This window comes from Prosopis cineraria, unplaced genomic scaffold (assembly GCF_029017545.1).
Source record: "Prosopis cineraria cultivar Desert tree isolate PC_DT_omini unplaced genomic scaffold, ASM2901754v1 PC3, whole genome shotgun sequence".
NCBI lineage: Eukaryota > Viridiplantae > Streptophyta > Magnoliopsida > Fabales > Fabaceae > Prosopis > Prosopis cineraria.
This window is the reverse complement of record NW_026555334.1, coordinates 11742618-11754360: the sequence shown is the minus strand read 5'-3', so window position 1 is coordinate 11754360 and position 11743 is coordinate 11742618. Positions and strand designations below refer to the sequence as shown.

At 34.3% G+C, this 11743-nt stretch overlaps 1 protein-coding gene across 2 annotated transcripts; it reads left to right on the top strand.

Moving 5' to 3' along the window:
• Positions 1-282: 282 nt before the first annotated feature.
• On the top strand, positions 283-9753 carry LOC129306024 (katanin p80 WD40 repeat-containing subunit B1 homolog KTN80.2). Of its 2 annotated transcripts, XM_054946324.1 has the most exons (18): positions 283-620; positions 1250-1380; positions 1812-1929; positions 2240-2466; positions 2603-2705; positions 3409-3479; positions 3951-4025; positions 4117-4260; positions 5202-5379; positions 5867-6379; positions 6979-7035; positions 7153-7430; positions 7520-7645; positions 7913-7987; positions 8107-8219; positions 8508-8624; positions 8733-8801; positions 9238-9753. In XM_054946324.1, the coding sequence occupies exons 1-18, from the start codon at positions 596-598 to the stop codon at positions 9296-9298; spliced, it is 2481 nt and encodes an 826-aa protein (XP_054802299.1). In that variant the 5' UTR covers positions 283-595; the 3' UTR covers positions 9299-9753. The 2 variants fall into 2 exon arrangements, with proteins under 2 accessions (XP_054802299.1, XP_054802300.1); XM_054946325.1 differs by having other exon boundaries at positions 284-1380; positions 2235-2466.
• The last annotated feature ends 1990 nt before the right edge of the window (positions 9754-11743 follow it).

The window sequence follows — 11743 nt, the reverse complement described above, 5'->3', positions numbered from 1 at the left end:
TAATAATATATTTTTTGTAATATTTAATGGAGATAGATGGGTAATTAATTTGTATTGAAAATTTAATGGTATAATTTTACTTTTAAAATAAAAAAAAAAACTCTGCCTTGAACTGACACGTGAACAAGGCAACAAGAAGGTTGTTTTTGTAATTTCGGGTTCGCAACAGCAAGAATCCAGGGGCATTTTGGTCTGGGGGAGGAACAGTAAGAGGAATGGATTTGATTCATGTCAGAAGTCTGAATTTCTAGTGCTTCATTCTTTTTATATATCACCAGCAATAAAAAAGGCCTCACAAAAAAGGAGGAAAGGACTTGTCATGCTTTTTCTTTTGCTTCCTGTGAAAGGAAAAACATTTTTCAATGTTGAATCGGAATTATTCTTTCGTCCTAACGTCCATTTCCATGTGAAATTACAGCATCTTCTTCTTCTTCTTCCGAATCTCACTTGAGTCGCAAAGTGGCAGCAGCAATATTATTACTACTATTATCATTATTTTTCATTTTGAAGTAAAACCAAGTCAAAATCATTTCGTTGCCCGGAAAGAATCTTCGCTCCAGAATCGGAACCTGGCTTCTGATTTCTCCAAGCAAAAATGGCTAAGCGAGGATACAAACTACGTATCCTGTTCTTTTTAAGGACAAGACATTGTTTGAGAGAAAATGCTCACCACGAACTGCTTCTGCTTTACTAATCTTGGAATTGAACTGGTTTTTTGTCTTTCTTTATTGAGATCATTGTTTCCGGTTGTTCTTCCTGTTGAAATCTGGCAGAAACTGGTCTAAACTGCAAACTCTTTTTTTATTTTATTTTAATTTCAGTTTTCTGTTTTGGTAAGAGGAATGGATTCTCTTTTAGTTTTATAAAAAGATGTGATGCAAAATGAAAATGTAGGATGCTCTCGAAGCAAAATGGAAATTATGATGAAGTCAAAATCATACGTCTTGCTGCTATGCTTGTTTGCTGGGAAATCGGGGCAGATACGAATGAAAACTTAGTTTTATTTTTCATTCCTGTTTGGCTTCGTTGAATGATTTAGATCAGCCGAAGAGTTTTGGAAATCTGGAGGAATTATTTGAATCGAAGTGATGTATCAAGCAGTTTTATGCTTTTCTTTCCCTTCCATTTCATTGGTGGTTCGATATATTCTGGTCTTGTTTTTTGAATCTTTGATGGTCTGTTGATGACTCTGTTGAATATAGATATTTGTTCATTTCATAATGTCCTCTCCTTAGCTAAACAACTGTAGAGGAATTTGTGGCTCATTCAGCAAACGTCAATTGTCTAAGTATTGGAAAGAAGGCCCGTCGTGTTTTTATTACAGGAGGGGATGATCACAAGGTCAATCTATGGTCGATTGGCAAGTCAACTTCTTTAATGGTTAGTTTGATTTCAAATTTTGTTGTCTAGCCATGTGGCTATTGCAGGATCAATTGCCCTTGATGGAAGTTCTATTCCTGATATGCACTTTATAGTGGTTTGGGAGGTTATCTTTTGTATGTGACTGAAGAATGCCCTCTCAAGTTCGTATTAATTAGTAATTAATAAGCCTAGATCTGTACCTCATCTCGCATAATGCTATCCATATAGCCTGATGAAAAGTGTTTCCTTGTATAGTTTTTTGTTCTATTGAAATTCATTATGAACTCAATATAAGGCTGGAAATTTCTACCGTAGTTGCTCATAAAAACCGTTCATTTGTGCATGTCTTCTGATTGGATGCTAATCATGGTATAGGACTATTGTTTGATGGAAGCAATGCCAACTATGACTCTCACCTAATAATGCTGCCTATATGAAAACATTTGCAGAGCCTTTGTGGTCATACTAGTCCAGTTGAATCTGTGGCTTTTGATTCAGCAGAAGTGTTAGTTCTTGCTGGAGCATCAAGTGGAGGAATAAAGCTCTGGGATTTGGAAGAAGCAAAGAGTAAGTGAATGACTGTGAGCTGAAATTCTAGGCAATATATTATATAGTGGTATAACTTTGGGAGCATTGGATTTTACAGAAGGGAAGGACTGGCTTAACATAAACATAGACCTTTATTTATTTCAACTTAAATGAAATACAAGCCAGATAATCTATTTTGCACGTATCACCCTATAGGGGAATTGAGGAGTGCTGTTATGTTATCACTTTGAGGTCCCTGTTTTTCAAATGGGGTCCTCCTATAGGATTCCTGTGTTTCAAAGTTCAACAATAAGCTCCTAATAGATCTGCTTCTATCCTTGAAGTATAGTGGTTCGCACTCTTACTGGACACAGATCCAACTGCACAGCTGTTGAGTTTCATCCATTTGGTGAGTTTTTTGCATCTGGCTCCATGGATACTAATCTCAGGATTTGGGACATACGGAAAAAAGGATGCATTCATACATACAAGGGCCATAGGCAAGGTGTTAGTACTATTAAATTTACTCCAGATGGCCGATGGGTAGTTTCTGGTGGATTTGATAATGCCGTAAAGGTAATTATGTAAGCTTGTTGTTGTACTGCTTTCAAATATTTTGGCCTTGTATTGTTTTTTTTTTTTGGCTCGCTTGCTTTGTTTAATAAAATAATAAGCCTATCAATAAACCTGGATCTGCCTCCCCGTTGCACAGGTGTGGGATCTAACTGCTGGAAAGCTCTTGCATGACTTCAAGTTCCATGAAGGACATATTAGGTCCATAGATTTCCATCCACTTGAGTTTCTTCTAGCTACAGGTGAGTTTGTGACTAAGTGACCTTGGAGCTGTTTAGTGTGGTAGAAGCCTATTCGGTTGCAAACTTGCAATATCTTTGTAAGGATTTCTTGTTTAATAGTCACTGCTGCTTCCTCCATATAGTAAAATTTTTGACATATATATCATGAGAAATTCTTGGGTACATTGCATGCATGTTCATGCAACGTGCAAGGTCCCAACTTTCTACACGTTCAGATAGGCAGGCCGCAGGCCCTATTTGTTCTGATTAATTTGGGCTGATGCCTGTAAATACAAGCAACATACTCATGAATTTCTTTTAACATTTTTAGTGCTGGAAAAAAATTAATTGCTTTGTATTCTTGGTTGAAATTAATTAAATCCCATGCAACTTTAGTGGATATAATATCCTGCCTTTGGTCCACTTGGGGGAAGGGGGTTGGAGGGAAGAGAGTAGCACCTCAATAGGGGCTTCCTGGACATGTTTTGGGTGTCCATAACCCCCTACACGTGGTGATAACAATTCTTTTTCTTTTTTATTACAAGGCAAGCACACAACACTAACACACACTTCCACTTGGGGAATCAAACCTGTAAGCTCCCCTTACTAGGGAATAGATAATGCCATTTGATCCACTGGGTCATTGGCATGGGGATTACAATTCTACATGTATTGAAAGGGTGAGAAACATAGTGGATAAATAAACTAAAATTACATTTTGCAGGTTCAGCAGACCGAACAGTGAAATTCTGGGATTTAGAATCATTTGAAATGATTGGATCTGCTCGATGTGAGGTATTGAATGTTGCTGCCTTTTGTTTTCTTTTGTTTAAAAACGAGTTTTGTTCAATTATGTCATAATTTATGTATTCATATTTGCTTCTTTTCTGTTTTTTCTTCTAAACCTCTGCCAGTTGTATGCCCCTTCTAACTCTTGTGAAAACTCACTGGTAAATTTAGCAGTGGGACATGATTCTTGACAATTTTTGCCAGGGAGTCATCATGCTGTTGTTTGGTGTTTTGGCCAACCATATTGTTAGTTATTGATGAGTTTTGGTGAAAATTACTAGCGTGTGGCCAAGAACATACTCCGTTTTCTGTATTCTTCAAGCCTGTGTGCTTACCCAAATACATGCACAAGCACTAAAGTTTGAGTGTGAGTGTGTATGTTTGTTAAATGGGGAAAATTTAGTCATACACATGAAAAGTATATGGCTTCTAAATTATACTACTCTGAGTCAAACTAAACTAAATTGCTTTCTATAGGCTACAGGAGTACGCTCAATAGCTTTTCATCCTGACGGAAGGGCACTGTTTGCTGGGCTTGAGGATGGTCTGAAGGTACAGATTATTATTGTAATAATAAGATCATATAGTAATGCAGCAGTTTGAACAGGACTGAAATATAATTTATGATGCCTATCTGTTCTAGGTGTATTCATGGGAGCCTGTTATATGTCATGATGCTGTTGATATGGGATGGACGTCTCTTGGTGACCTCTGTATTCATGATGGGAAACTTCTGGGTTGCTCATACTACCGAAACTCTATTGGAGTCTGGGTGGCAGATATATCAGTAGGATCCACTATCACTTACATTTCCTCCCAAATTTTTGTAATTTGATTTGTTTATTTATGATTTTGTTGGTAGCTCTGAGAATGATAGTTTTTCATACTCCATAACTTTATGGCAATATGATATCAATCACTCGTAAACATGATAGCATCACTTTTACATGGTTCATGCCAGTAGTGAAAGTGAGGTTTATGTAGAACTGAACAAGAACCAAGAACAATTAATCAAAACTCTTCAACATATTTCTTTTTAATTTAATTACAATTCTGAAATCCTTATGACATTATATGTCTTGTATACTGCAACTCAAATTAGTTTGCATCTATCAAGTAAATATGAACTAGGAAGACTATAAGAGATACCCAAAAGATTTTAAAATTCAAAATGATTGATGGATAAACAATAAAGCCCCAATTCAAGGCAATGATTCCCAAATTACAAATTAAAATATATAATACACGATATTAACATCATCTGCTCTTACTGTATTAAGGGTGATATGACTCTCTGGCAATTGGCAAGCATCATAATCTTTGAAGATTGTCAAGCAACTTTACCGATGTGTGTGAAATGAAGAATGGGAAAAAGAGTAATATGGATAATTATTTGTAAATCAAGAATAAAGAGGCTTAATATTAGTGGTTTTTTAATCATTGTTGTTTCCTTTCTTAATTTCATCATGCTTGATATTAAGGATTATCTTTTTTATTGTTTCATTTTTTGTTTTCAGCATATGTTTTGTGGTTTCTTTTATGATCCTCAAGGCTGTAGACTTTTGAGGATCTTAAGTGATGAAATAAAATATCAGTATTTTTCTCCCTCCGCCTTCCCTTCCTTATCTTTGTTCCCTACATTTTTCTAAGCTGGTCAGTGCGCTATGCGCTATTTTCTTGTCTACATACCTTTCATTTGTTGCTGTTCTGAGTAAAGTTTTATATCAGCTTATCGAGCCATATGGCACTGGTCTGGAACCCAAGAAAAAAGTTGGTGTGGATCGGAAACTCAGCTTTCAGGAAAATCAACTGGAGAAAGTGGAGATTGATATAGGACCAACTTCTGGATTGCACTTTATGTCTCCTGACAATGAACCAAAGGAGATAAAGAACATATATATCGATTGTAAGTTGCCTATATTTTATCTTTCAGAAGTCACACTTGTAAACTCTTTCTGCCTTTCCTTTTCCTCCTTGTTTTTCTGCTCGATAAACCCAGCTTGTATTAATCTCTGAAATTTCACAATTACCGATTTTATCTCGATGCCATGTACGATCTGTATCCCTGCATGCTTTAAGGTTTGTTGAAGGAATAATTTGATATGATATTTGGCTTTGTTAGAAATTTTTCTTGCAAAATAGAGTTTTACATCCTGTGTACCTAGCAGATGCATTTATAGGATGTTGCTCTGATTACATCAAAAGATCTTTTCTATCTGGGGTGAAGGATTCTACTTATAATTTTCTGGAGACATAAGTTGGAAGGTTATTTTACTTACTAGCATTCACAAAGGATTTGGCATGATGAATGCAGATCCCATTTACTTGTCATTCTTAATTTTCAATACTTTCCAAATTCTTTATCTAATAAATTTCTTTTCTTCCTTGTTAAGCTTCCGGAGGGAAACCTGTTTCCTTGCAGAGATCTGGCTCTTTTACTTCTCCAATTGTTGATCTCACAGAAGATTCCAAGGAAATTTGTAATTTGGGAATGGTGAAGCAGAGTCCTGCAACTGGAGTTCACGCAAAATCAAATGAGCAAGCACTTAGAAAGTCTTTCTTTGTGCCAAACATTGTACCTCGGGACATTTCTGGTGGCAATGACTCAGCTAAAACTGGGAAAGAAACTATCAACTTTTCAAGGACAAAACCTGGAATGCTACTCAAGCCAACTCATCGACAGGGAGCATCTACTGGAATATGTGATGCAGAAAAGTTTTCAGAAGATGTGGGTTCTGGAACTTTTGACAATACAACAAGTAAATTAGACAGTGTAGAAGATCTTAACAAGCTAGGGTCTAAAGATGAAGTCAAAGATTCTTGTGAAGACAAATATCCTATCAAGAGTGTAACAGACAAATTTGAAAAGGCTTTTTCTCCACGCAAACTCTCTGAACAGGATTCACGTAAGTTCTTGGTATTACACTAGAGCAGGTCAACTGCGGCTATACATGTCATTATCATCTTACCTCATCCTATTTACTTCTCTCTTTCTAATTATACTGTGTGTTTATTGTCACGTGACATAATTTTGTTCAACTATTTTCTTCATTAATTTGATAACTGGTTTTCACCTTGACATGAGCTGATTTTTTCTCCTTAATTTCTATTATTTTATTTTTTGTTTGCTTCTATTAATTAATAATTAATAATTAATTTTTTATTGTATTAATTTCTATGAAATACATTATATTATTAATTAATTAATAATGAAGTGAAATAATACTTTAATTAAATAAATATTAATATTAATAAATACTTTTTTCGCTAGAAGTTGCTACATTAACCTTCTCAAACCTCCTAGCAAAAAAGAACCTTCTCAAACAAGCTCAAGCTATGGTGATATTTGTTTCTTGTGGTTAGCTTCAATTTTGTTTTGAAAATTTTTAAAAAAGAGAGCTGAGATGCCATGTATAAGCCAACTCACAAGTATGCCTTGTATACTTTGACTGATTACTTGGATTTTTTGGTTTCACTATTCAAGTAATTTTCTCTTTTTATTCAGGTGATGAATCCATTCCTTGCAATGAGGAGATTAGTCCAGTTAAATATGTCAATGGAGGTTTGCCATCTTACTAATGTGGCTTTGTACATTAGAAAGACCACTGAAACTATGATATTAATTTTAGCCGCGAAGATTAGTCCAGTTAAATATGATATTAAATTTTACTTCTGGCAGTTGTTGTTGTACGAGGAAGGACCCGTTCCCTGGTTGAGAGGTTTGAAAGAAAAGATAGAACTCCCAACAACAAAGATCAAATTAATCCATCCCTCACCACCAAATGTGAAACAATGGATGAAACGAGGGAAGGAATTAATGCCAATGATGGTCCAACTAATCCCTCCCCTAACTTAACAAGTGAAAGCAGGGAAAGAATTCACGCAAGTGAAGATCCAAAAATTACACTCTCAATGCCTGCCACATTGTGTGAAAGTGAAAACACTCATTTGGTCACGGTAAAACTCTTGAATTAGTTAAGGTTGTGAAATTTTAAAAAGTTGAATTAGTTAAGTTCAGTCAATTTAATCTTGTGCAATATTGTCAGAAAGTTGAGCCTCAAATTCCTGAAAGGGATTTGTACTCTGCAAATGAAGGAGAAATCATTGAGGGTCTTATGCAAGCTCACGATCTAACTTTAAGTAATCTTCGCTCGCGCTTGACAAAAGTACAGGTATCTTTAGCTGCATGTTGGCATTAATAAGTTCTATTTTGCATAATAGTTTGCTCAAATTTGTAGTGATTGTCTGGCTGCATTAGTCTTAGCCACGAAACAAAAGTCTTCAGCAATATGCTGGCGTGTAAAGGATTGCCGGTGGTTTTATGTTGTTATTTGCTTGACAAGTGTCATTACAGGAATAGTAAAAAAAAAAAAAGGAATAATAGACTCGAAGACATTCTGTGCTTATAATCAGTGAGTGGTTCTAATGTGCATTTGCAGGTGGTGCGGCATTTTTGGGAACGGAATGATGTTAAGGGTGCAATCAATGCTCTGAGGAAGCTGCCAGATCAATCTGTAAGTATCTTGAATTGTCTGTGTCACAAGCTCTTGTTGCCTTTTCCATATTTGATGCTTCTAACTATAAGTTGATGGTTTTCTCCTTGCATATATATTCCTTCTGAATCCTTTTGCAGGTGCAAGCAGATGTTGTTAGTGTTCTTGTGGAGAAGACAGACCTTCTTTCCTTAGAGTTGTTTACTTGTTTGTTTCCTGTGCTCGTAGGATTGCTGGACAGCAAGATAGAAAGGTAATTCGTTATATAGTGTCTGGAAAACTCTTCATGATGGGTTTCGTACTATGGAGGAACTGAGAACTCTTGCATGACCCCATTTGTGGGCATTGGTCCCGTTATAGGAGTGTCTATATTTATGCAAAACATGCATTGTATATACCCAAAAAAAAAAATAATAATAATAATACGCATTGCATGTGCTGATCATGGTTTCGTTTAGAATCTCGGCGATGAAATTAATAGAGGTTTCTCTTTCCTTAAAACCTCAGCAAGATGTGGTTGCTTCCTTTTTTTATTGTGCAGGCATGCAAAGGTGTCACTAGATTTGCAATTAAAGCTTGTAGCAGTTTTTGGACCCACAATAAACTCAACTATTAAAGCGCCTCCCTCTGTTGGGGTTGATCTACATGCAGAGCAGAGGTGCTTTCCCTTCATCTCCACGTGCTTTGTAGTGTGTCCTTTTTGTTGCTTGTGAATAAAACTAACTTGGTGAGATCCGCTTTTTTCCATATGGAATCTTGAGGGCAGGCGGGAATACTGCAACCAATGCTTTACGCAACTACAAAAGATCCAAAAGATTCTTCCACTACTAATAAGGTAATCATGCAGCCTTTAGTGTTGCCGATGTGTGCAGTGTTCCAGACCAAGGGCTTCAATAACGAATGCATTGAAAGTCCTCGCCACTTTTTATTTTATAGCTTAAGAAGGTGGGGCATGTTCTTTTGTAAGAATTGCATGACCTGGAAAATGAAATTCTTGTGCTGGAAAAAGGTTTGTAGTGTTTGGCTATATTGCCCATGATCCTTGTCAATGGTCAATCCCTCAGTTTCAAGTAAAGCCGCTATTTCAAACTTTCAATCTGTTACTTTTTATACATCAAGATAACCTTTTCTCTTTTTTGGGTGGGAATTTGATGCATTTTACGCTACAAAAATTCCTCTAAAATCCTGTTCAGTTAATCTTTACTCTCACATCTCATTCACGTCAAAGATACAGCAACCAAGAATCACAGCTGTTCTGATTTTTGATGCAGGAGAGGTGGTTTGTTGGCTAGGTCTGCCCAGGAGTTAAATTTAGTTCTTCAACAATCCTGAAGATTTGACTTTGATGAACTTCAGCCAATTCATGAAGCGCTGCCTGGCATAGCACTCGTTTGGATAGCGGGATTCCATCCGAAACTTATTCTCAGTCACAGCCAAAACAGTCTTGTCTTGAACTCTGCCTTTAGCTGTCATCTTTGGCTTTGTTCTCGGCAGAGCATGAAACCAGTGAGATTGTTGTTAAGAAAGAGCTGGACGAGGCATACTTTCCCATATCTTTAGACGTCTGAAAGTGGCAGCAACTTTCTTCAGAGTTTTAGGCTTCAAGGGCATATCTGTTTGTACGTATTTCTTTCTTTTTTCTTTTTCTTTATATGGATCGTTCTTCTGCTAGTTCTGATGATCCCTCACCAGCAAATGTACCAATCAGGTTCATGTAGATGCAATAGCATAAATTTGTATGTATTTTTCATGATCAATGAAAAGAATTATCAGTTCTTTTGTTTAAACTTTAAAGCTGTTTGAGTTCTGATTTTTGTTGTTCATGGTGATTACTTCGAAGTTCTAACCTCCGTCATCGCTGAGCCTGAATCATATGTTCGACATAGTTGCTATTACTGCGATTTACAATTTTACTGTGGCTGCGGTTTTTGGGCCAATAAATGTGACTGAATTGACTAATTTAGTTGTACAATCGTAAAATTGTAAATCGTAATAATAGCAGCCATTTATTAAGAGTTGCTTAAAATAATTAAAAAATACTCCCTTCCTTTAAAAATGTAGGCATTTTTTTAAAAGTTAAATGTTTAAAAATATAAGACATTTTTATTCTTTTAAAATATAATTATTGCCTTTTTTTTTTCAAAAATACCCCTATTAATAATAATTTTATATTTATTGTAAGGTGTTTAATAAGGGTAAATATAAAAAAATGGAGTTAGTTGAAAAATAGTGGCTACTTTATTAGGGGGTGAAATTTAATTAAAAATGTCTTATTTTTTTGAATAAACAAAGTAGTTGCTTCACATCATATTTATAATACTATACCTCCTTTGGATTATATAACTAAGAAAATAATTGCTTCACATTTAGTAAAAAACGGTTGTTAAAAGTAGTTATTTCTTTTACTTGGATAGTAAATTTTCCCCCCTTAAAATAGCATTATATAATGTCTATTCATTTAAATTACTTGTACTATTTTTAATGAAAGGCAAAATATGAACCATATATAACCTACCTGATTGAGGGTAGGAGGGTAAAATGGGTCAACTCCAAACCTTATGGGTTGGATTGGGTTTAACCCATTTTAATGTGAATTGAAAAAATCTCAACCCAATTCAACTTTTAAAAGTTAGCGAGTTAAATGGATAAACTTGTCAATTTATTTATTTTTTTTCATGAATTTTAAAAAAATACACTTAAATGATGTTTTTAATTTGATATTTTTTCATGATTCATTGAAGATATACCAAAATATTAACTTGTAATGTCCATGCAAAATATATAAATTGATCTAACTAGCTAAATCATATATGGTTTATGCTCACAAAATTCTCCATTTTTTCTTTTTTTCTAATTTTTTTTAAAATAATGTGGGTTAAATGAGCTAGCTCTAATGCATTAGGATTAACTCATATAATTCATGGGTTATATGATCCAGGCTAAAATAAACTCTTTTATCTAGGTCAATTTTTTTTAACTCAACCCAGCTCTTATGACTAGTAATTCAAGCCAACACATATAACTTGACTTGTGTTCCCGACTGTAATTGAGTTTTTGGTTTGTATTTGAAAATAAAAAAAAAACCTTTTTCTTATGTTTTTTTTGGCTACACCCCTTTGCTTATATTTGGACTATTGGAGACGAATTCATGCTCACATGTATTATTATATGATTTTAATCAAAAATTACAAATATTGTACATAACTAAATATATACAAATTATAAAACTAACTAAATTAGTTAGTTTATACTCCCTGCCCCATTTTATAATATGTTTTTTTTAAAAAGTATAAATATCAATAAATTCAATTAAATATAGTTTAGAATCTTAATTTATATAAAAAATATGAATTTTCTGAAACACTCTTCAACTAAAGATATTCAAAGAGTAAAATAATAAGAGATAATTTTGGAATAATTTTTATTAATGAATAATTATTTTTCTCAAAATATTTTATATCAGAGATATCGAATTATTTATAGACTAAAGTTGACATAAGTAGTAAGAACTTTTATTAGTCATTACTTAAATAAATGGTTAGAATTTGAATTTCAATTTTTATATTAATTTAATTAGAAGATAAATATCACTGAAGTATAAATGAATATGAAAATTTGCATAAAGAATTAAAGATAATAAAAGAAAGTATCGATGAAATATAAACAAATATAGGAAAGATTTGCATCAATTCTTTATACTTTTTGGCTTTCAGTAGACTGGAACCTTGAAGAGAGTGACGTGTTTGCATTTCTTTTTTAAAACATAATTATGTACTT

Coding starts and splice junctions, on each gene's coding strand:
- LOC129306024 (XM_054946324.1), top strand. CDS start 596: ATGGCTAAGCGAGGATACAAACTAC. Junction 621..1,249: donor TAAGCGAGGATACAAACTAC/GTATCCTGTTCT, acceptor AAACAACTGTAG/AGGAATTTGTGGCTCATTCA. Junction 4,026..4,116: donor GGCTTGAGGATGGTCTGAAG/GTACAGATTATT, acceptor TATCTGTTCTAG/GTGTATTCATGGGAGCCTGT.